At 40.9% G+C, this 26,333-nt stretch overlaps 1 protein-coding gene across 1 annotated transcript in view; it reads right to left on the bottom strand.

The window, feature by feature from the left end:
• Positions 1-536: 536 nt before the first annotated feature.
• Positions 537-26,333, bottom strand: part of UST (uronyl 2-sulfotransferase) — a gene marked incomplete at its 5' end in the record, with an annotated part of 95,358 nt that continues 69,561 nt past the window's right edge. Inside the window, one exon of the mRNA XM_026044368.1 lies at positions 537-1,639. Within this exon, the coding sequence (XP_025900153.1) occupies positions 1,359-1,639 (281 nt within the window). The remainder of the gene's footprint in view (positions 1,640-26,333) is intronic.

Here is a 26,333-nt window from a genome sequence, read left to right as displayed (position 1 = left end):
TGACCACCTCCACACACAGCAGCCTGTCCCACATGGGGCTATGGCCCCAGGGGTCCACCTCCACACACAGCAGCCTGTCCCACATGGGAGCTATGTCCCCGGGGCGCCCATCTCCACGCAGCTGCCCGTCCCACACGGGAGCCCTGCCCGTTCCACCTGCAGCCTCCGCTGGCCACTTGCTAGTGTTCACTGACAAAGAGGGTAGCGAGGAGCTAACCGTTCACAGGGAATCTCTTAACAACACGTCATTGATTGGACTTTGGTTTTACAGAGCATCACTCTCTTCTTTTTTCCTTGTTTTGTCATTTTGAAATATTTAAACTAGAAAAGTTGCCTATCTTCATATTGCTGATTTTCTTATAGCCAGATTCAAAGTTGGTATCTGGTGCTTGCATTCGTGAGTAGCTGCACTCTGCTTCACATGTGAAGAATTAAATTCCAAGATCACAGAAATATTGCTCGCTGTAGTAGATGTTCCAACTCATACAAGCTTCTTAGGTGACATTTTGCACTCTTCAGATTTGTAAACCATAGTAACAGGAATGATCTACAAATAAATTTCCTGAAGATAAAAAAGACAAACTGCTCCTTTTCCATTACAGCCTAATAGAAATGCATTGAGCTGCAGAAGCAAAACTCTGCAAATCACAAAACCCTGTCTTGCAAGCTTTCCATCCGTTCTCKCCATTCATTGACCCAGTAACTTTTTCCACTCACGGATTCCCCAGAAACTTCTAGTTCCTGTAACTTGCCTTCTTTCCAATCATTAGTACTAATTTGACAAAGCAGTATACTTGCTCCTCCTACAATTATTCAGAAACCACAGTCTAATCCACTTTTGAGTCTGTTGTCCTTTGAAGTGCAGACAGCAGCAATGGCTCTGGCCATACCCCGAGAGCACCAGGGTTGTCTAAGTAGAAATAGGCACTCTGGGCTCACTAGCTTCTCATTTCTGGTTGTGAATGCTGCAGCATTACGCAATGATGACTTGCTTCTGGACAGAGACAGAGATGAGAAGTCTGTAAAATTTGCAATACTGCCTAACCTATTGTGTTTTGCTGGTGCCCAGAGCACTACTGCACACTCCAAAAGTTATTTTGTGATGAGACTGTACATAGTTTTCTCTTAAACTATGTTCTAGACAGGATTCTATGGAGCCAAGACAGTATAATACAATCAAACCCGCAACAACAGGTATCTCCCAATTTCCCCAACACGTGGGAATGTTCTCTTTCGTTTCCTTTTAAACACTGCTGCTCATGAACTCAGTTCCTTAAAGAATTACTTTTAATAATAATTAAAAAAATCTTAAGAAAGCTGAAGGGGTCACCAGAAGAGAAAGATGGTTCTTGCTTTTATCACCTTTTATAGATATCCTCTAGCCATTTTTCATCATCTTCCTCATCATCTATTGGTTCTTCTGTTTCCAGGGGAGAAGGAATGAAGAACTCAGGTCTGGGACGTGGTTTCCTGATATGAGACTTGAGTCCAAACTTGCGCTTTAATAGGTGAAACTGTTCTTTGACATAGTAATAGAATTCATATTCATATCTCATGCGCTGGTAGAGGATCTGTATGGCTTCTGGAGAAGGGACGGTCTTTTTCACTGTCACAGTCAAATTGCCAAGTTTCCTGTGTTCTGTAAAAAAAAACAAAACCAAAAACATGATAGATGTTGAATAAAGACCAAACTTAGAACTCTTTTTTTTTTTTTTAAATAAAGACAGCTACTATATTACTGATAAAAAAATGAGCTTCATTTGCCTTCTTAATAATTTATTTACTTTTAGTGAGAAATGAAAAATTAAAGGAGTTTGGAGTTAGACTAGCATGTCTGAATACGACTAGTTCATAGCATTTGATGTTGCACATTGTCCACCCAGGTTCCTAACTGGCAAGAGTTATCTAATGCAAATTAGGTCACACCAATTATGAGCATAAACCATATACAGAGAAACACATAATCTTGCCTAGATTGGCAAATTTTGCCTGATCAATCAGATATATATTTATCTCACTCCATCCTGGGTTGGAATCATAGCACTGTTGCCATCACTAGATGACACCTCTAGGGCTGAACATACCTACTGACTTTGCTGTCTGGTTATATCTATTAATTAAACTGGATCATCTCCCTATTGTGTCCCAGAACTGGAAGATTGGAGTCTGTTTCGCATCACCTGAGAACTTTTGTCTTCAGAAACTGAAATAAAATGTCTCTACAGTTGATAAATTAATAAAGTGACTAACAAAATATTGCATTGGCTCCTCTCCTCGCCTCTTCTCTCTCCCTAGATTATTCCAGCATTGAAGGGTAAATATAAGTGAATAAACATGGCATGGAACAAACACTTCAAGCAATCATTTTTCTGTTTTCATTCAAATGGCAACAGGCCAATGGAACATTTCAATAAATATCTTCTTCTCCAAGATAGAGAAGTAACTGAAAGCCAATTTGTAGAAAAGGAGAACAATAAAACCTTCATAAACATTACTGATCATAAAGCACTTAATTTGGAAGTATTGACCTGTAGAATCCCTATTTCATTCCAGGCCCTACACCTTTCTTTAGAAGTGGAGATGAATCTTAGATTGAGGAAGTAGTCCCTATCAGGGTTTCCAAAACCTCACTGCTCCAATCCAGTAGGCCTCACAGAACGTGACCTATTCTAAGGACAACATCTTTAGAATATGCAGACAAAGCAAGGGGAATAGCTTGTATGAAATGCAAGGAGATGCCAATCAGACATTAGCTAAAATCTTTTCATGGCAAGGATAGTTAAGCAGTGCAGAAGGGTACAGGTGTATGAAACACATACCTTTGGAGGATTTTAAGACCATATTATGAAAAAAAATCTGCAGAAAATGGAATAAAGATATTTGATTCTCTCCTAAGGGACGTGACTAGACAAGAAAACATACTAAGGCTGTTTTCTATGATTGTCAATATGAAATCAATAGAATCTTTTCCATCCTTATCTATTTCCTTGATTCTGCTACACTGGCAAGGTTTGCAAGAAAACTGCTTTTTTTTTTTTTTTCCAGGAAGTTACTTGGCTTCTGCTACCCATTCCTTCCCCAATATTTATATCCACTGTGCTGCTCCAAATGTCAGTCATAAATCCTTATATTCTACATGGCCATATTGATTAACTGTTGTAGTGAAGAAAAAACTGCATTTCGACATGCAAGCCTACTTCTTTCTGTGGTAACAGTAAATTAAATTCACTCACTTACTCTAAGTTTGGAGAAATGCAAAAGGCTCTGGCCCCAAAGCATGGCAAAGAACGAACTTACAAGAAGAAAGCAGACAACAGAAAATATTTCACTCTTCAAATTGGATTTGGCTCTGTTCATCAGTGTTGAAAAGAAGGAAGAAAATACACTGGTAGGTGCCTCCCTCTAAGAGCGTGTTACTGACCCCCGGGCAGCACACCTGTAGGCACGAGGAAGCCCTACCATGGACAGCTCAACACCGGGTGATGCCACTTCTAGGGCACCACTGTGCTGTTAATAGCAACCACTGTCACCTCCAGCCAAAGTCCCTGAATTGAGACAGTATTTTGACATGAGCAGCATTTTGCTCACGTGCCCAGTCTGAATTGAGATTTTCAGAGCACTTGCATGCAAAGCCAAACACCTGCTGAGCAGCTCTGCCGAGCAGCAAGTTTCCACAGTTGCTTACACATGAGTTTAAAGGATATATCCATAGCTCCTATTAGGAAAAGTGAGTTGTTTTGAAGATTTCACAAGCTATATATTTATCCAAAAGAAATAATTAAAAAAAAAAATACGGGAAGAGAAGATTTTTTTTAACCAAAGGCAAAACCACTTATTTCAAGCCCTAATAAAAGGTGATTAAGAATACAGCAATGTTCTTCAGACAAAAATGCGTATTTATACAAAACTTTAAATCTTGTGAAGTGCATCTGAAAGGCAGAGCACAGGTACGTGATGAAGAAAATTATTCTTTATAAGATTTATGTTCATAYAGTTTAGTGCATATATACATATATTTAAATATATACTAATTTTAACATAGCAGACATGCTATTTCCTACTTTGGAGAAGAGATATTAAATGTAAACAACTGAGAGCTGTTCATTTTAATAATGCTGCACGCACCAGCTAGTRCTACTGGGCTGGATGTTCTCACATGATTTAACTTGACATATTAGTTGCAGAAGAAAAATTACATCTAAAATCAGGTATTTTCCCTCCCATTTCTGGCTACCCATTTACAGTAGAGTAATCTGAAATGTGGGAAGGTAAAAACATAAATAGAGAACTGGTTAACTAGCTTAATGCTAATCTAAATCACAGAAAGTGACTTAAGGCATTGCACTTTATTTTGAATTTGTATTCTTAATTCCTTCACTAATGCAAGAATGGTTTTCACCAGTTGGTAACAATGAAAATATGCTGTTTGGTAATTAAATGGAGCCATTAATACAAAATTCATAATTCCCTACACTGATCAAAAAAACTCTACTCACATATCTAAGTAATTAAACAACTTAGTATACTTTCTTACTACTTTTGCACTTTAATTTCCTTAYAAATGGTTATATATGATTTATTCTTAGTGACTGTCTACAGCTTATTGATTTGCATGGGTTTATAGAAGTGGAACTTGATTAATATATACAAAAGTCTAAGTTAAGACAATTTAAAAGGGATCTTCAATATGCTGTTTAGCTAAGAAAAAGTGTAAAGAGATGATCATGAAATGTTTGCACTTAAAATGGACACTAGCATAGAAAGCACCACCTGCAGCTAGTTAATGGGGTGAAATATTTTTGGCAGTGCAGCCCCTCAAGAGCTTGTTATCATCTATATCATGTTTCCCCATAGATTGGATTAGGCAAACAAACAACCTGGTCTTTCTAAGTTCCCAGTTAGCTGCTCAAGTTCTTATCAATAGCTATTAGATGAATAAACCCAAGGAAGAATAATATAATCCCTCTGTTGTTAGGTAAGGAGGCAAGAACTGTCTTACAATGGTTTAGCACTTCAAGAAATTCCTCTTTCTGGTGCTCAGCTGGTAGCTTCCACCAGCTTTGCAGCCTGMTTTTCTTTACAAACTCAGCAGCAAATATACACTATTAAATATTTCATTTATTAAGCTTAAGTCTTTGTACTGGTTGCCAACTTCATTTCTATCTTACATGGGTTATTTCTGCCACAGAAAACTGCATTTGTGTAGCTGGAAAAAGCTCTTTATTTGTACAGTCCCACCAGGATTCTTACTGGGAAAAGCCACTTCTTACAGCATCAGCTCCCTTTGGCGGCTGCTCCTTGCAGCAGAGAGAGGCCCTTGTGCCCAGCCCAGGAGCGCTGCCAGCGATGACGAGGTGAAAAGGGTGCACAGCTTTCTCGGGCGAGCTGTGAGGGGCAGGACCAGCTAGAGGATAATTTACTGCTGGCCTGTAAGGCAGGACAAGGGCCACCAGCACCAGCACTGCCAGGAGTAGGAGCAGRGCATGAAGGCAGCAAAGGGGGCTCACAGTCACCTTTGGACTGGGCTTTGCCATTCCAGAGATCCCGACCTAAAGGATTCCTGGGAAGGTGTAATTATGCTCTGCTTTATGCACATGTGCATACTTCTGTGCATCTATACGTATGTACACATAGACATGCATACTCATGTGCTCTTGCTTTGAAAGGCTACAAACTCTCTCTTCCTTGTCAGCACATCATCAAAGGAAACTCCAAGGAGTGATWTTTTTTTTTTGTTTTAATCAGTGGAGGCTCTTTTTTCCCCCTCCAGTAAGTTATTCYACAAAGAGGGTAACTTCTAGTCCATTATGGTTACTTCTGAAAATTAAAGACTGCTGTAGATTTTATGGCTTCTATTGGCTTGCCTCTCAGTGTAATTATTACTAACTGCAGAGTATACATACTTAGGAGATGCTATTTGTCGAATGGTGCAAGTGAGGGCAGTGCCTGGCTTCAGGCTTGGATTTTGATAAAATAAGTRAACTTTACTATTTTTTTTACACTTGAATTTTATTCAGACTGCTTTCTAATCTTAAATTCACTTAAAGAGCCTTTTAATACAAACATGAATGAAMTCACAGAACAGCCCCTTGAAGTCACCCTAACGACCTCTCCTCAACATATAAGCAAAATGGAAAAGTTATGTACATCTGGCTTTAAGCCAACGCAACAATCTGCATATGCTACACCAACCCAGCTGTCCCACCAGAGGACTGCATTTTATGACCTCTGMGGCAGCTAACCATACGGAGGGCAACAAACTGCACCATTTACTTCTCTAGAGTTGCTTTTTTAAACTGTGTTTGCTTTGGCATTTTTTTAAGTTATTAAAAAGTAATGTACAGTAACCAATCCTCCCAGCACAGCCAGCTCATGCCTTGGATTACCGTGGTGAAGATGAAGATAATGGATGAAGGAAGCGAAATTCTTTTGGGGTTACCAGGTGATGAGTAGTTACCATTACTTTCCCCAATCTGTCTGGCTGTCTCTTTCTCTTCTTCCTTTTTATTTTTTTTTGCCTTACCACAGTTAAGCAGCAGAAATCTAAACCATAGGGAACAGTGTTTTTTTCTTTTTTTTTAAATATATTTTGTGGCTTGAAAAATACTTGGATTGCCATATTTAGACAAAATGATCCTAAAGGCATTCYCTACCTCAAAAGAGAATTTATGAGTTATGCTTTCCCCAGCGATCCAGTGTTCCAGCTGATGAGGCCCAAGGGCTGACTCCCGAGCAGGCCTCAGTCCCGAATAAAGCGACAAGGAGCAGAGCCTTCGGAGCTCATGYAGGGAGATGCGCCTGAGGATTCTTCAGGTAGGGAAAAATCCTGTTCTGCTGCTCTGAGGCTGTGTGAGCACGCTGCTTGTCAAATAGTAAACTCGTTTCCTGGAACGACGCAGGGAGGCCCCGCATTTCAGTCACGTGCATACCTACTTCTCCACAGATTTAAATGGAAATAGATGTATGTCACTGTGGTTAGGTGTGACGTGTGAATAAAAGAGGGCCTCTGCTGAATATGCCACTCAACTGAGCAGCGTAGTGTTAAAATAGGACTCTGATAGCTACACTAAATCCCCCGCAACACACCAAATATTTTACTGCAGTACAGCAGAAAGTGTTCAGGCAGAGCAGAGCAGTTTTCCAAACCTCTCTTGAATTTTTTAGCAGAGCTCTTGCAGGGAAASGGCAGTTTTGGGAGAACAGATGGCAGGCCATTGCACTCTGCCCTCCTGATGCTCGTGGCCCTGGCACTGGTCTGGAGCCCAGGGATGGGGGTGGGAGTGGGATGGCAGTGCCATAGGGTTACACTGGGCAACTGAGTGCCTTGCCCACGGGAATGTTTGCCAAGGTAAAGCAGGAACTGCGGAGGAGACCTACTGCAGTCATCAGTTGGGAAGAGTATCAAAAAATAACACTGATCAAAAGTTAAGGGCAATTTGTTCTGCAGTAGGTAGTATGCCTGCCTCAAGTACTAGGAATCCCGCTTTTTAACCTTCTTATTACTAGAATGCACAGTGTAACAGAAGTTATTCACATAATAAAATAAGGTGCAAGATTTAACAAGATGGAGACAMAGATTAGTCATTCCTGTACATAATGAGAATTGCTGCACGAGTCTCACTAGAAGTGCCTGCTGTGTAAGGGATATAAATAACCGTGTTTCATGACAYGGAACAACCACTAACTCCAGAGATTATCAAGAAAATCCTAGCATACTGGCACACAATAATGTCCAGTCTCTTAACTGTGAGATACCCTTCTCTGTTACATGACATCTACCCACAGGTAATGGCAATACGGGAACTTAAGGGACCTTACTAAATATATTGAATATATAACTAGCATAAATACTCAAGAATGGTGGCTGCCAGAATCCTGAACTAGATATGCCCAYTACAGCCATTCTGTTTCTTGTTACTATTATGATGAATAAATAATCATGTCACCATTAACCTACTGCAGTCTCATTATCAGTATTAACATGAACAAACTGCAGGGAGCTCAGAGAATGATAACCTAGCAGAGAAAAATCGAAGCACTGCCAAAAAAAGGAGGGATTTTCCAGGAACAGCTGAGAAATTCTAAAAGATGCATAATAAACAGTTACTAATACTGAAGGATGCAAACATCAAGGAGACAAGATACAAAACCAGAATAATGAAGAAAAATGAAAAAAAAAAAAGAAGGTTAGTGAGAAATGGGGGCTGACCTGCTGCAGAGCAGCTCTGGCAAGAAGCAATGAGGGGTGTGGTGGACAAGAGGTGTGCCCCAATGTGCCAATGGTATCTTCGGATCTTGGGTTGCATTAGGAAGTGCATTGCCAGCAGGCTGAAGGAAGTGACCCTCCTCCTCTACTCAGCCCTGGTGAGGCCACAGCTGGAGTGTTGGGTCTAGTGCTGGGCTCTGCAGTACAAGAGAGACATGGAGCTACTGGACAGAGCCCAGCAAATGACTACTAGGATGATGAAGGGCCTGGAACACCTCTCTCATGAGGAAAGGCTGCAAAAGTTGGGACTGCTCAGCCTGCAGAAGAGAAGGCTGAGGGATGATTTTATCAATGTGTGTAAGTATCTGAAGGGGGGGGCGGTTCAAGAAGATGGAGCCAGGCTCTTTTCTGTGGTGTCCAGCGATAGGATGAGAGGCTACAGGCACAAGAAAACTGCCCAAACACGAGGCAAAAACCTCTTGACTGTGTAGGTAACAAAATACTTCAACAGGTTGTCTAGAGAGGCTGCGAAGTCTCCATCCTTGGAGATCTTCAAAGCCTGCCTGAATGTAACCCTATGCAACGTGCTCCAGATGACTCTGCTTGAGCATGAAGTTTGGACTACATGTTCTCCAGGGGTTCCTTGCAACCTCAAGCATTCTGTGAAAAGTATGAAGTATCTTGGATTTATAAGGCTGACAATAATAAAAGCATCATTTTCCTATAGCATACAAATCATGTATATTGCAAATATGCTGCAGAGGTAAGCTGGACAATGTAACAGTGATATGAGTCCAGCAGTGTGTTGAAGCGCTATTCAAACTATTAAAGGCATTGTATTGCTATTATGAAACATCTGCCTTACAAAACRGAATATTCAACAACCAAGAAATATATACCCATTCCTATACCTTCATAAACAACTTATATCTCTCTGAAGTATCTTCTCCATCCGGAAAGCAGATACCGCTAAATCTCCAAATTTCCTCTGGGAAACTCTTCACAGTGTTAGTATTTCTATCTCTATCAATTCCAAGCTGTGCAATCTAACAAACAATGCAGATTTCCAGCTGCACAGGACACCTTAGTCTAGCCTACCATATAACATGCCGCCTCTGGCTCTGCCCAATAGCGAATGTGCTTTATCTCAAACATATCTCCTTAGACTCCTTATACTTAGTAGCAATTTAATGTAGAATTTCCAGCTAAAGCAAGTTAACACATGAGAAAAGAAAAAGCTGAAAACTAACCTACATTGGTAGAATGAAAAGGCAGATTCTTATGAGAATGTGGTCAGGTACTTTTACTGCTGTTAAACAACTTCTAACTTGAACTAGACACAGTTGAAGGAGCCAAAACCAAAATCATCTGCAGCGGAAATGCCGGGATTCTCTAGTTTAAATTGCTGAGAGAATTGCTACGCTTGCAGTTCATATGAAATTTCTAACGTACCTTTTATAGCTGCATAAGTACTATTGAATGAATCCAGTCAACTTGACAATCTGACAAAACCACAATTTAAAAATAGGTTCTTGCAGATCACTTGTGAACAGTGCTACATAGTAGGTTAGGCTGATATGAACAGTATTACATTTTGCAGAGAGAAGAGGAATTTGCAGTGACTGAGACAAGTTTCAGCTGTGCTGACGAGCAAAAGGAAAAAAAATCACATTGCAGATATGTTATATAGAAAATCTGCATAGAAATAAAGACAGATATAGCCTGGGACTTGAGAACTTAAACCAGACATCTTGCTGTTGTCTTAAGGTAATAGTAGAATGGTGTCAAAGGCAAAGGTTTGACCACAAAGAGGAAGTAATGGAAGGGACACACTGTGCTAACTTAAGATGTCTAACTGGGATGGAGTGAAGTGGAGGTGCTTTTATTTCCATATATAGCATTGATGAGTGCAACGCTGGCATATAGCATTCAGTTTTAGTGACCACATCCTAAATCAGAGAGGGTACAGAAAAGAGCCTCAAAATGAATTCCAGGGTTGGAAAGAACACTTTAGAGAGGGATGATAAATTCACTCCATTTGGCTTACCAAAAAAAGAAGATTGAGAGGTGACTTGATTACAGCATCTACATACTTTCATGGTGAGAAAACTATGGGTACTGAAGAGCCGGAAGCTGAAGCCAGAAAAAATATGAATTGGAAATAAGGCGCAATATTTTTTTAAGTGGTGAAGGTGATTAATCACCGGAGAAAAATAGGAAAAGGGGTCAGTAGCTTTGCTATCCCCCAGTATTTTTATATGAGAAGTGGAAGCCTTAACCAACTCAAGTTATTGATCACTGCAAGCCACTGTAATAGATACAGTAACTTTGCACTGTGAAGCAAGTTACTTCTTCCCGTGCAAAAGTAAATAAAATTGTGGCCTATAGCACTGAAGCCAAATTGAATGATTCAATTCTCTATTTAATGATCTAATGATCCACTTTTCATTCACAAAGTTTTAAATGCCTCAGCTTCCACATCTGAAGCATCACTTTTGAAAGCCTTTTCACAAGTGCCTTTGAGATACCTAAGTGAATGCCATTTTTGGAAAAATTTTGAACACCCAATTTACTACCATTTCAGTGCTTGAATCTCCAAAGCCTTGTGGTCACTACCTTGCAATATCGAGTCTTGCAGGAACACACACTTAAAAAATTAGCAAGTTGAGTTTAAATAGCTGGAGTACATGATCTTGAAATTCTTAACTCAAAGTTGTCTTAACTCTTTCTGTCTTCCTAGAGCATTTATATGACTGCTTACTGGTTTTATATAAGCATTGGCATAAAGAAGAAAACAAGATGATTAAATAAAAGCAAAGTAATCAATCAATAATAAAATCTATGCACTGTGAAGATAAAACCACTACTGGTATGGCACAATGGGATTGAAAGATATCCATTATTAAAATAGGGAACAGAAAATATCAGCTCTTTTCTCTCATGTGGGAAATGTGCTTGGTTCCGAAGAGATTTGCTACTGTGTTGATACACAGACAACTCAAAGGTCTGAAATTGGAATACTTAGTGTGGTAAGTTAAATCACAGAATAAAAAAAGAAAAAAAAAAAAAAAAAAAAAAAAAAGAAATCCCTTTTCCCGTTAGTTAGGTTCTTTTGTGTGTAATTTGCTGCTAGAGACAGCCAGGGGCTGAGGCACGAGTGAAGAAGGAAGAATGCAACCAGAGCAGAAACAACACACTGTTCCTTTCATGTTCACCCCCTTCTGGCCCGGAGCCCGCCGCGCTTGGCCAGCAGCCAGGGTATTGGGACAAAGGCTTCCTCCTCTGGCCAAAACTGAGGAAAAGGGTCCGTTGTTTAACACAGGCAGTCTTGYTCCAGCCAGAGAAAAACTAAAAAACAAGGGGAATTATATTAACTGAGAGTCCTGGGAGAGAGGAGYAATCTCCTAGTGCAACTAATGCAATTCTCACCCTGTGCTTTTCCCCACGAGGGGCTGCCTTGATTCTCTTTCAGGCCTCCTTCAGGCTAAGAGGCAAAGCACAGTGTCTCAATAGGGCTGAAACCATAAGGCTTCCAGGGGCTTGGGGTTATTATGAAGCTGAAACAAGAAAGCACCTTGCTTCCCTTTGGGAATGCCCAGGGGACCCCCTGCTCCCATCTAGGCCTGCCCCAAGGAGCCCACAGGAAGGTGGAGGCCCTTGTTCTTCTCCACAGAAACCGCACAGCAATATCTACGCACCCCGAGGTCAACAGGTAACAAGCCAAATGTTCAGCTCTCTCAGGGCTTCACGGAGACTAAGACTCCTGCTACATTTCACAAATCATTAAGCCCAAGACCAACTGAATTTGTACCTGGGCTATTTGCAGGCTCTTTAACAGCCTCTGGGACCTTCAAGTCAAGAGTTCACCTCCCTCCTGCCAGCACCTCCCGGGGCGTTGTTGCTGTGGAGGTTACGCAGGGAAGCACTAGGTACCTCTGGGCCAGCCTCCTTTTGAGCACAAGCACTGGTGAGGCTAGTGGACTTGGAAAGAAAATCTGCAAGSTTTAAATTGACTGATTCTGAGCCTTTGAGGGAGAGATGAGCTACTTCAGGGGTTATATTACAGGATGCACTGTCTTGGTGAGCTGCTTCAGGAAACTCTTCCTGGGAATTATTCGTATGTCTTAGAGTTTTCAGAAGCAGGTCCTGATTTAAGGTGAAGTGTGCATTTGGTCTGCTCAGGTGAATACAAACATAGGATTTTTCCAGATGCTGTTGAACCATTGTCAAGATATTTACACATGCATGTCTTGTTCTGTTTTCCATAGAGTAGACTTTCCTCCAGAAGGTGAGAAATGACAGTTCTGAAACGTATTTATAAGACTACGATCTTTGCATGAGAAGGGCTCCCTATGAGCCCTGTGCATCCACACCAGCCATTAGCAAAGGCAGCCTCCTCTGCAGAACCTCTCATCTGTCTTCACAGACTGACTCCATCTCTTCCATCAAACCGTAACCACGCTGGTTTGTGTGTCAGCACGAGCGCAATCCACTGAGCGAGCAGCTTGCTCGGTGATCCTTTGAGAGCTCGAGTCACATTTAGCGTTACGGCGCTGACAGCGGGAGAGATACACGGGCAAATACTTCTGCCATCTATCACCTTGTTTACAGGAACCATATTTGCAGTCACCCTAACTCCACTGCAGTTACAGAAATTAGATGAGTTTTATGAAAACATCCATGAATCAGCACAGCAGATGGTAAGAAAAGCTGCTGCTTCTGCACTTGCACTTGCAGATTTTCTCAGGTCTGCAATGTCTCAATTAATAGTTTTATTCCACTGTTAGAGAGACTGGCTAGCCTCAAACTTTCCAGGATGACTGCACTTTTTTGATTTAATGACAATACTAGCCCTGACATAATGACTACCACACTTTCTAGTTCATACTGCACAAAATTTTCCTTCCTGCTTAAGATAAAATGATCTACTTGCCATGTAAGTGCAAAAGGGCACATGTAAATGCTAACATTGCTGGATGAGTATAAATGGGAAATGAGGAAAGATATGACAGCAATTAAGAAGAATTTTTAACAAAAATAATTTTGGGAAGTAATGAACCCTTAAACCTTGGCAAAMCAGGCCTTAGCGGAATAATGTTTACCCTGCATTACAACTATAAAAAGTCACAAAATGAAGCTCCCCAATATTATTCATGGGACACATAATGTTACATGTTGCAACACGGTAAAAAGACAAAGGCTACTGATATCAGAACTGTTTAGGGAACAGTCACTGTGGGTCATGTCCCACCATGGCTACATCACATGCAGATTCGGCTAGATCACATGCAGAGGCAAGCAGGAAAACATTGTCATCTTCTGCAAACTTAAAAAAAGAAAGACAAATATAAAGGTAGCACTGGGCTTGAAAAGTCATGAGGGCATATCATATGTAAAAAATATTCATGCCATACAGCAATTCCCTAAAGAATATGTAAAGCTTGAAAAACAGGGCCAGAAGATGTTGGTGAACTGTGCCCTGGGCTGACAGGCAGAGTGCTGCAGGGGAGCCTGCCCGTGGAAAGCAGGCACTGAGGATACGTGGGATCCTTCCACATTGCCACCAGCCTAAAAACCCTGGTCTTTTGCCCAGTGTCTCTCTCTAACACGAACATGGGGCTCTACAGTTACCAGCCATCTAAGTTTGTGTTAAGGACGTTTCATGCCGCACTAATATGGTTATTTCCCATGGTGGTGCAAGGCCTTCACAAGAAGATTCATCTTATTCTGTTCCTTACTCTCAGTCATCCACCTCTGAAATACGAAGGCAAAAATTTCAGTTGGTGCATTTGCTGTGAACATATAGCCACTTTACCACTCATTTCACTCACGAATTTGTGCTAAGTTGGTCATTGTGGTGACACAAATTATAAGATTTACCCTTCAGTGTTGGCATTGTAGATAACAGATTCATTCTACTTTCCTCAGAAACAAAAGGTTTCAAGCAAGATATACCTAAGATTGGAGGACATTCGTCAAGAGCTAGTCAGATAAAGGTATTAAGCTTCCCTATGAATGTGTCTTCCATTATTATTTACCTCATATTTACATTTCTAGAGCAAAAATGGCTGCATAAAGTATAGGGAAAATATAACAACAACAATAAGGAGAATAGTACATTCGGGGTTTTCATGTTTAAAAAAAAAACTAAAAAAAAAAAAAWCAAGGGAATCTTGTTATATCCTGACAAGTCTGAAAACTCAAACTTCACCTCTGAGAGACTGGAGTGAGTTTAAGTCAAAGGGACACCTAATGCACTGGATGTGTGTGTGCACCTACACGTGCTGACAGGGCCATCAGGCCCATGTTTTGACATACACTTCAGCACTCATTTGGACACCCATGAAAGTGTCCCATACTGATCCCAGAATATTTTAAAACTCTCTAGTTTAGAGTCTACATAGATGCCAAGATTTCCTTCTAGTCAGATCCCAAAAGTGGGTGCAGGGAATATGAAACTGGGACTCTGAATTCTTTTAAAAACATATTCTTAGCTGGTTGTTCTTGTGTGGCCAATAATCATGCTCATCAGTTCCTAAAGAAATACAGTAACCCAGATGCTTCCTGTTCAGCTGACACTTCATCCATCTGTTTGCCACAGTGGTTGGCAGTATGTCTGGCATTTTCCTAATATATTTAACTTTATTGAATACATTTATGAAACAAAACAAAAACATCAAAAAAACCTAAACAGAGCAAACAGAGAAATAAATATCTACTTTTTTCCCCCCATTTTTGTTTCATTGCTTATGAATGTGTTTCAGATAACAGCAGGAAATGAAAAAAAAAAGTCCAAGGAAGTGAAGTGAATATTTATGTAGCACGGGAAAATTTAAATGTGATTCAATGCTCTAAAGTGTCCAATATTTGTTTATCAAAATATTTCCTTTGTATTCCCTTGCCTTTGATTATCCCAGTCTGTGTGCTAAGACTCAGAAACAGGAATGTGGTGTTATTCTTCCTTTGATTTTAATAGCAATCTCTGCAAGTTCTGCCACTTGGAAATCTTTGATCACTTTGAAATCAATGTTGGCCTGGCATTGCCAATTGATAATAAAATATACCACCATATGCCACTTCTTCATAAAATTATTCACACATATGTACACAATATAAAAAAAAGATGTTTGGGGCTTTGATATTTTTTCTTTTCTGCACATGGAATAGAAAATGTTTATATCCCTTTTTTTTTTAATTTCTAATTAAAAAAAAAAAGTTGAAACAAGTGGGATGTGCACCAAAATGTGGTCTGGAAGGGTAACAGAAGCTGTCTATGAAYTAAATAGCTGAATTAAGCAAGAACTCAAACCATTGATTTCCAAAGGCAGTTTGCAAAAATATGCACCAAGGAAAATAAATTTCAGCAATTCAAAAAAGAACCTTTGGCTAAGTGGTGAGTCTACACTTCAAACAGGCTAAATAGTCTATTCTGCAACTGCAAAATGTACTGGAGCCTACCAGGGGACCACATAGCATGTTCCACCAGCAGCGGAAGGCAGTGCCAAGTAAATACTGAAATTCAATATACAGATAAATAGGCTTTGCAACTTTATTGCTGTTCTATTATTAAAAGTACTAGAGGAACTGGGCTGACATTTTGGTAAGCTGTTTGCTAACATATAAGACGACAGAGACTATGAGGTTTTCGTCTATCAGGCACCTGCATCGGCACAGCTGCACCAGACAGGCGAGGCTGCAATTTGTCCCTGTTAGTTTCCCTAAAAACAAGCCTGACTTGCGGTGAAAAGGGTCTGCAGTCCCAGAGGGGCAATTCTTGCTTATCAGGATATACTTCAGCCTACTCCGGATCATGTCTCTCTGTCAAGAGTTTGGACAGTGCCCATTTCACCCTTTTTSACCATGCTGATGGGCAGGAAAAACTTGCCATTTGCAGATAAAACAAAATAATATTAACAAGAGGAATCTGTTTTATTGTTAAAAGATTCCACTTTCACCATCCCGAGCATCTCATCTCATCAGTGAAGAAAATCAATTGGCTTAACCACACAAAATTATGGACTAAACTAATTATTCAAGCACATAAAAAGACAGCAACTTCTTCTAAGTTGATCTTGGGGATTTCCACATTATACTGTGTCTCTGTCGGCATTCAACTGGCGCCACAGGCACTCAAAGCTTACCACTAAAATATTAAGGGGCTCAATTAAGAATGGAAACGCTTAGGATAAGAATCCAGAGAAGAACAAATTGATGGAAAAATCTACAGAACTTGAATTAATAACCCTAAGGAAGGCATAGAAAGCACTATTACCTGATACCTTTACAGTGAAACTGCACGAACACCAATATCCACGCACAGTGCAGTACAGAAAACGAGATTAAGGTCTTATCAGGGAGTGACGCATGAGTGTGGACAGGGCAAGGCTGAGATACATCTCACATGTTGTAACATCCAAAAAGCCTCCAAAAGAACTTGGAGGAAATGAGTGGCAAAATCAGCTCACTGTCAAATAGCTGCACAGGTTTCCCTAACTACCATCCCCTCCTCTAGTTAGTCCTACCATGCTCTCCCCCCTCCTCGAGATCSCTTTACGGTTTCTGTACCAAAACTGCTTCTCCAGGTTTCCTGTTTTCTGCAGTTATTCCCTCTAAACCCCTCCTCGTGCAGTGAATTTTGTCATCCTGCAGGGCTTTCTCTGGGTTTCACTGGAGTAGATCCTGCCCTTCCTCCATCCTGGGCTTCTGCTGCTATTTCTTTGCCATGCAGGGAATCAGACTCGTAGATTCCCTTTGCCATGCAGGGAATCAGGCTCGTAGACTTTGCTCCTGGAAACACTGCAGCAAAAGGCAGTACTGAAGGTGTCAAAAACAAACAAAAAAAAGTCTCAGCCTTTTTTGGCCTTGCCAAATCTCGACTCAAAGAGCAACCACAAGTGCACAGGCCTATCCACTGGATGGACAAGRGGAACACTAGTAGGGCATGACACAAGCACTGTTTCTATATGCACGCTTGGTCCTTGCTCCTGCAAACACTGCAAGCCCCTTGATARCATTCATTTGTATCCAACTTTACATGAGCATACAGCACTAGTAAGAGATATTCATACTGCTGAATTCCAGACACTTATGCTGGGCATCAACCAGGCTCCTGAAGAATATCACCAGTCGCCTCTATCCACAGAGCATGCAGAGAGTTCAAGTTTCCACCACAAAAAAAAAAAAAAAAAAAAGTACCTGAAATTAAGTAATGGCAATACCCCAGTAAGTAAAATAGGTTTGTCAGCTCTTTGAAAAGCCTACAAACATCAATCAGGGCTACTGTGAAACTGGTGGAGCACTTACAAGGACAGTGAAAAGTGGAGGAAACTTAAAAAGTAAAATGAAAATAAGAACTCAATGCCCATCAAAATATTTGCACTAATATTGCAGTAATATTTCATGAAATAGTATTTAGAGATATTTAGGATAAAGCAGAGTTTTCAGTGAATATTTTCATCCAACATTTTAAATTAATTTGCCTTGGCTATGTTCTCCTTCCTGTCATGTCCAATTTCCACTAACCTTTAGGAGAATTATATTATGTATCAGCCACACATTAATCCCACACTCTCATTTCATGCACCATAAGAAGGAGATGATCCTGCTCACGTAGGAAGCTCGGAAGCTCACCCATGCCACCACCAAAGCACTCAGCACTGAGGACAAACCWATTTTTATTTTACAGATAAATATCATTCCTGTACTGAAGCTACGATCTAAATGTCTAAGTACTAACTTGGCAATATGAATACCATGAAAGTAATTGCCGTATTGACAATGACCGAAGATTTTTACTGAAGTTTATGTTATTTATAAGGTACATGCCATCAACTGATACCACCTATTTCATACTCAAAGACCATCTGATCTGTAACTGTGAAAAGGATAGAGAGTTTGAGAGGAGTGAGAGAAAGAGATYAAAAAGAAGAAAAACAGAGAGACGTAGAATGCAAAATTAAAGCGGGTAATAAAGAAACGAGCAGAAAGCAGAAGGTAAGACATAAACACATGAATCAAGTTTTGAAGTTTACCACTGTTCATGTGAAAATCCAACTCTAGCTTCTAATACCTACGGAGAAAGTGACCGAAACTTCTACTGAGGCCCTGCTTCTAGGGTTATCCATCCTTCTCTCTTTATGCAAACTGACCTCAGTGCCACTGGGATTGTAACAATATTAATTCTTACCATCCTATCATTACTTTCTAGCTACAGCCCCTAAATGAAAACCAACCAAACAAAAAAAAAAAAAAAAAAAAAAAAAAAAAAAAAAAAAGAAACTCTTTCTTTCTGCTAGGTTCAGTGGTGCTCTTTATCTCTCCTCTTCCCTCTTCCATTCCAGGAAAGGCAAGGAACCAAATAATGTAGTTAACTGTTGGGAAATGAATCAAACAGTCAAAGAGCAGAAGAGTAAAACAAGTGATTTTGGCCTAAGCTTTGCATTCATATGTTTTTAATACCAAAGATGCAATATTCATCATGCATTATGGATACAATCTTAGTGCACAAGTACCCAAAGAAGTACAAAACATGACACTAATGTATGTAACTTCATACATCCACTGAACAAAATTTAAAGAAAAGCTATGGAAGAAGACAGACTGCTGAAATGATCTCCTTGAAGATTTTTATGACATAAAAAGTGTTAGATGGAATCATACCACCAAAGACAAAGGAATAGGGCAGATTGTTTTATTGCTTATCTCACAGAACATAAGAAATAATGTTTCCTCTTATTATACACAGAGCTGACAGATCCATAGCTACAGGGAAGCCAGAAGAAGGCAATCAGAGAAGAGCACGGAGAGAGAAAACTGACTGATAAGAGACAATACTTTAGGTCTGAGACAGACTGCAGCACTTACATGGGTGGACCTTGACCAAGCAGCAAATCAGGAAGGGGTTATGAATTCTGGGGTTTTGCTGTTGTTTTGATTTGTGCAACTGGAGGAAGATGACAGTTTAAACCACTGCCCCCTGGGCAGCTTTTGTGTTTCTCTTGAGTTTGCAATCATTTGCAATTTTTTCTTTCTCTTCTATACTAATCCCTCATTTCCCCTGAGTATGCACCCATCAGCTCCTTGCATTCCTCAAAAATCCTCCCACTATTTCTCTGGGAAGACGTTCATGCCAAAGGGCATAACACTCTTCTAATGTGAAGATGCCTTTAAAACCACAAGCCATCTTCAGAAACCAAAACGCATGGAGGTGCATGCAGATTTGCTCCAACTCCTACTTCRGAGGCAACTCAATTGAGCTAACTCACAAACATCAGCAGCAATTTCATTCTTGCATGTTTATCCTCAAAACCTTTCCCTAAACCTCTCTGCACGTGCACTTTTAAAAATGCTTTCTTCTCAGTCTGTTTTTATGCTCACATTTTGCTCTCARCCTCTACGATAAAAGTGTTTTCTGGGTGAGCCCTAGAGAACCAAGCAGACCAAACACTAATGCTCATATGGAATTTATTTAGAGGGGAGAAAAAAAAAACCTTAAGTTGAGCGGTTATGTTATTTTGAACTGGTTTTATATTTTATGTGTACATAGCAGGGCTGGAATTTCAGGGCTGGCTTTTGTTTGCATTCATCATGAAACATTTGTTACATGAGCTGCTGCTACTGCTACCAAAACAGCTGCAGCTCCCTGCTAGAAAACCAGAGACCATCCCCACAGTTTCTTGCTTCCCCTCGTAGGTCTAGGTGGCAAATAAAACTTAGTGTTTTAAGGAAAATACCTTTGTTTGGCTTCACTGTCATCCTTGCTCTCTTCTGTCAGATCTGAACATGGATTTGAAAGCAAACTGATAGAGCAACGACAGGTACGTACTGATGCTCTTGAAAGACCTAAAATTAAAAGGAGCCCACAACTGCAGTAGCATGAACACCCTTCTTTGCAGCTAGGGCAGCAGCTTGAATGTGAACTTACTCCCTTCAGCTGCCACTGTGATTTGCTCTGCACTCTGAAAATACCCTTTCTGTCTCCACATGATCATTTTCTGTTATCTGGAATACTGAGCACCTTATCTTGATCTAGCCTTGTATAAGAATTTGTTTGCCATAGAAATGCTGCCGTCCTTAGCCTGGGCAAGCTGTGGGAGGTAACTTCCTCGTGCAAAAAAAATAACCACCAAACTGATAATTTGTGCACTTCCTACGGAGCTGGGCCTAAACCAGGACTGAGTGCATGGGCAGACTGCGGTGCTGAGCTGCCCTGACCTGCACACAGGCCCCATGCTGAACCCAGCCCCAAATAGAAACTGAATTCTAATGCCCTGCTTTCTATTTTGGCCACTAAAATCTTCAGTGTGCCTATTTCCTGGTGATTTTATATTGCTTCTCTCAGTTTGTCTTGTTAACAGATCATTTATCCCAGGCTTGAGTCCAGTGCCTGTGGGATTCCACTGCTTATTTTAAAATGGAGACGACCAAGCATTTAGATGCCTACCACTTCCACCAATTCTGTCCTGCAGAAGAACATTTTCTCTCATATTCCAACCATGTATTTTTAAGAGCKTTTTGACAGAGGTCTTGCTGAAAATCACATCGTACCATCTCATATGCACATGCTTGCTGACTCCTTCAGGGAGCTAGTTGATTTGTGAAGCTCTACAAAAGACATACTGACTTTCCCAACTGTTTATTAATTCTATTCTTTATTACAGTTCCTACCAGCAAATAAATCAGAGTCTTTCATCTGTAGCTGGCCAGATCACCATTGGAGCCCTTTAAAAATTGGAGTCGTGTTAACTACCTTCCTGTCTCCCAAAATAGCTGCTGATGGAAGGATAGGAAAGACAGCAGAGTTGGCAATCCCAGTTCCACAGAGATCCTTGGTGAATGCTAGCCTTGACAGCAACACTGCTCACATTGCCAAGGAGGAAAGATAACTGAGGAGGAAAAGTGCTCCTAACACCAAATCTGTTATCTGTATTATAGATGGCATCTGCAAATAACTGAAAAGTTATTCACATGGAGTCCAAAGAGAAATATACAACTCATACAATGAGATTTATAAAGTGCAGTAACCATTGTACAAATGTTGGAAGTAGAAAAAGCAGCCAGACTGGAATGAACCTACTAATTAAAGAATACAATGGGAATGGAAGTCAGAAGAAAGGGAGTAGACAGGAAAGATGAGCCCTGGGAGCAGCAGAGGGGAGGACCATCTTTCTTACTACACTCTTAGGTTTGCGATTCAACTCCAAAAGCAGAAGGGGGGGAAAAAGGGAATCTTCATAACCATATTTGGTAAAAATCTCTTCTCTTGCTAAAGCTTCTTGGAAAACAAGTTTCAAGAAGGACAGGTCAAAAAGGCTGCGAAAATGCAGCTGAGAAAGTAGGGAGCAGAAGCACCAAGAATCGCTCTTGCAAGAGTGGCTTGGCAGTATCTTCAACAACCGCCTACACCACGGCAGGTAAAGCTGATCTCTGCCTTTAGCAAAGGCACTCGGAGGAAGGAGCACAAGTGTGGTGTGAAGTTATGCTCAAGTGAGCAAGTTATCCCCTTGGGAGTGAGGGCTCTGAGGCATATCAGAAGGGCTCTCACACAGCAGCTGAGAAAAGAGCTATCCCGCCAATACATTTCCTTAATGGTAATTGTTTTAACTTAATTACTCATTTTGTCAGCAAGTACCAGCCCTTGCACTTTGCTAAAATTAGTTATTGTCCAACATGCTTTACTTTCCRTTAAAAAATACTTCTCCCCAAACGATGGCCCTGAAATGTATTGTGGCACACAATTGACAATAAAGCTAAATTCTGAGCAATTATGGACCTGCTACTAATAAAAATTTTTCAGATTCCAGCCTTGGCCACCTTGCGCAACTCCCTTGTTTCCAYGCTGAAGGAATGGAAACCTGTGCATCGTTCCTGGGGATGCTGCCAAGAATAAGGAGCGGGACGATGGACTGGAACGTGGCTGCACTCTTCCTCACTCGCTGTCTTCTATTGCCCGAACAGAGGTGGAAGCTGTCAGGAAGTCATCTGCATAAGCCGGTACTGTTGTAATTCCCACCCAAATGCTATTTTTAAAGTGTAATCAGGAACAGCAAATTAGCTGTAATGTTACTAATTAGAATAACATTATGATTTTATTTGGTAAATTAGTCAAGAAGGAATAGACTGTCACTGCAAGCTTTAATTGTCTGTCATTATAATGCGGGTGTTTTTCATCAGAGACCCTGGATTATTTATTTACATTAATATTAATATATTAATTGATGTTCTAGCAGAATACAGCTTTCCCTGTGCATCAAACTGTTAACTTACGTAACACAAACAACATACGTAACAATATTGCTTGCTGATGAATTTTTCATTTTGTTGTACTAAGAAGAGAAAAAATTCAAAAGATGAAACAAGAAATCAACTTAAGATGAACAAGAACTGCACTGGTATTAGTCCATAACATTTATAGTGACTGATAGGCTCATTAAATAAGCATTTCAGTTGCTTGAAAAATACCAGCACTAGCCCCTCAAAATGATCTCTTGATACCAAAGAATATGCCTGAGCTCTTGACTGATATGTGGGATGCAAGGGTTCGGCTAACTGGTCTCTTGGGATCTAGACCACAAAATACGTTTTATTTTTACTGCAACAAAGTATGAAATTACATCTGTGTGGGTTTAGTCCAAAACCAGACAGCCTATCAATAGAGCTGATGAAAGGAAATTGAAAACAAAGCAAGCATCTTAAAGATGTAAAATGAAATGCAAAATCTAGAGCCTCAATGTTTTTGAAATAGCACTAAATTATGAAGATAATGCTGTAAAWGGTCTACAGGTATGAATGCATGACACAGGAAGTTTAGCAAGGAGAAACTCTGTTCAGGAGAGAGAGGCTTAGGTAAGAGAAAGCATGAAAAAAGCAAAAAGAAAAAAAAAGAAAAAAGAAAAGAAGAAAAAAAGCTGGAAAAAAGCAAAAAGGGAGATTTTGGCTTCAAATAAAGACTTGGATGACTGAAAGAGGAATATGAAAAAGGTGGTGCATTGGAAAAAACAAAAAGGTAGTGGACTACAGAGGACAAGCAGGATTTCTGGATACCAGTCAGAGGTGTAAGGGCTGCAACTCTAGAASGGCTCATAAACCACCACATTTTCAAAGAGCTGAAACCAGCGCCCAAAGGGACTGTGCATCAAGCAAAGGCTATGCCAGAGGAGCAAACCGTTTCCAGAGATAGCTAACAGCCATGACAAGCATGTGAAGAAAGGGGATGCAAACGGTGAAAGAAATCCTAAAAAATACCTTAGTGCCCAAGTCAGAAGTATTAATGTGAACCATATTACAGCAAAAAGAAAGTATTTCACCTACTTCTATCATACATTTTTGGTTCCTTTAGCTATTCTATGAGCTTACATGTTGAGAAAAATAGTAAAAAAAGTAGTAGCAGTTAGATAGGAAAGAAATACTTAATCTATTTTTTTTTCCCAAGGATGATTTCAATGAACTGGGACTTCACCTTCCACTGCAACTCAGTCTCAGCAGAACCTTTACAAACTTCAGAAAATGCAAGCCTAAAGGTAAGCATGTAAAAATCTCTGTTGTTACTGGCAAGCACTGAGGCCACTCTTCCTCTCCATACTCCATGATGAGACCTGGAAGGTAGCTGCACCTCCTAGCATGCCAAGCAGTTGGCATCATTCCCAGCTGTTCATTCCCAGTTTATGGACTATRTCCACTAGCCTGATCTGTTGATACGAAGTATTTCGATTTCCGACCTGGCCTAATCAATTATTTTTGGTGCTGTTGTACTTATGAAGTCAACACACCTGCTGACTTAGGAGAAAGCAGAGCCATATTCAGACATATGGGAGAGGCAACATAAATTGCATCTCCCTGTACCTTGAGCTCAGGGAGGTGACAGCCATGGTCGTGTCAAGTCTTCAGCGACCTAAGCTTCCATTTTGAGAGGTACCATCATTCTGGATCTGAAGGTCTTGCTGGAATTTTAGTTCTGAGATGCAAACTATTCTGGATATATCTTTTGGTGTCCTGCCCCTTTGCAGCATCTTCCTTAGCAGAAGTAAAACTGCAGCTGTTAATAAAGCTTCCTATGTTTTCTGTGGAATTTGCCATAGAGAGGGTTAGACTCTGAGATGAATCTGGAGTATCTTTTCAAAAATACAGAGTCATGAGAAAGCCCCAAAGTGCTCAAAGCCTTCCAAAARTTCACATTTTTAAAACTGCTTAGTTTATCCACAATGGGATTTGAATTCTCTGGAAGAAAACAACATATTTTCCTTTTATGGAGTTGGAAAAAAAAATTCCAGATTGTGGTTACCACTGATTGGTGCATCCACTAACTTCAGAGTATCCCAGATCAAGCAGCCTGATTTTGTTCCTGCTCTCTAAACTTTATTTTCACAGTTGAAGAGCTACAGCAGCAACTTCTGATCAGCATCTTTACCAAGCGAACCAAGGAGCAGAGCCTCTGTTGTACATGAACTCCTATATCTAGTATGGGTTAATGGAGACTGCTTCACAATACAAAACAAAACAACCCCTCTCTCAAAGACCTAAACACTTTACCTAGATCTAAAACTTCTTGTTTTACTGTATGCATTGCTTTAAAGCAATCTTCTAGGTCATCCTGAAAGTTCAGACTTCMGAGGGAGAAGGAGGAATGGCAGAGCTCAGAGGGTGGTGATAAATGGGGCCGAGTCCAGTTGGAGGCCTGTGGCCAGTGGTGTCCCCCRGGGGTCAGTGCTGGGCCCAGTGCTGTTCAACTTGTTTATCAATGACCTGRACGAGGGCACGGARTGCWCCCTGRGCAAGTTTGCRGATGACACCAAGCTGGGTGGAGKGGCCGACACTCYGGAGGGCTGTGCTGCCATCCAGAGGGACCTGGACAGGCTGGWGAGTTGGGCAGAGAGGAACCKCATGAGGTTCAATAAGGACAAGTGCAGGGTCCTGCACCTGGGKAGGAATAACCCCAGGCACCAGTACAGATTAGGGGTGGACCTGCTAGAAAGCASCTCCACRGAGAGGGACCTGGGAGTCCTGGTTGACACCAAGTTAACCATGAGTSAGCAGTGTGCCCTCGTGGCCAAGAAGGCCAATGGCATCCTGGCCTGCATCAGGAGGAGTGTTGCCAGCAGGTCAAGGGAGGTGATTCTGCCCCTCTACTCAGCTCTGGTGAGGCCGCACCTGGAGTACTGTGTGCAGTTCTGGGCTCCCCAGTATAGGAGGGACGTRGAGCTTCTCGAGAGGGTCCAGAGAAGRGCAACCAGGATGATTAAGGGAATGGAACATCTCTCGTATGAAGAGAGGCTGAGTGAGCTGGGCCTGTTTTCTCTGGAGAAGAGAYGGCTCAGAGGGGATATGATTAATATGTATAAGTTCAGGAAGGGAGAATGCAGGGAGGAAGGGGACARGCTSTTCTMAYTGGTGGCCAGYGAYAGGACGAGGGGTAATGGCCACAAGCTGRAGCACAMGAAGTTCTGTCTCCAGGTGAGGAGSAACTTCTTTACTGTTAGGGTGACAGAKCAGTGGAACAGGCTGCCCAGGGAGGTTGTGGAGTCTCCTACTCTGGAGGTCTTCAAAACCCGCCTGGATGCCACCCTGTGCCACATGCTSTAGGTGTGCCTGCTTGAGCAGGAAGGTTGGACTAGATGATCTCTAGAGGTCCCTTCCAACCTYAAATATTCTGTGATTCTGTGAATGGCTTGCTCACATTTCTTGCTTTTATTTTTAGAACAGGATGTAGGGTGATAAAGAAGAAAATGCCACCCAGGTAGAATGTATATTCCCATGTGCTGTTACCACTAGCACAGTGGTGAAGTTCCCTGAACACCCTGAAAAAGCAGGGAAATTACACCACCTTCTGGACAAACCCTATTCAGTCACGCACACAACTTGTTTTGCACAACAGATAGGTACATGCCATGGAAGCTGTTAGCTACCTCCAAAGTGCAGCTTCATATTTTACCTCCAAAAACTTTGGAATTTTCCTTTTCTATAGATGACTTTCATATAGAGTGATTCTACATTAGAGGATTATACAGGAAGAAATAAGAAAGCCGTGAGAGTGCAAGGCAAAAGAAAAGGCAAGAATGTGAGGCAAAAGCAAAGAAAGCCTTTTTGGAAAGTTTTTTTTAGCATTTGAACATATTCAAAGTTTTTCCAAATT

The sequence above is a fragment of the Nothoprocta perdicaria genome, unplaced genomic scaffold, assembly GCF_003342845.1.
Source record: "Nothoprocta perdicaria isolate Ctin4 unplaced genomic scaffold, notPer1 scaffold_36, whole genome shotgun sequence".
Classification (NCBI taxonomy): Eukaryota; Metazoa; Chordata; class Aves; order Tinamiformes; family Tinamidae; genus Nothoprocta; species Nothoprocta perdicaria.
Note: the sequence above shows the minus strand (reverse complement) of the source record. Positions and strands in the feature narration are given on the sequence as shown.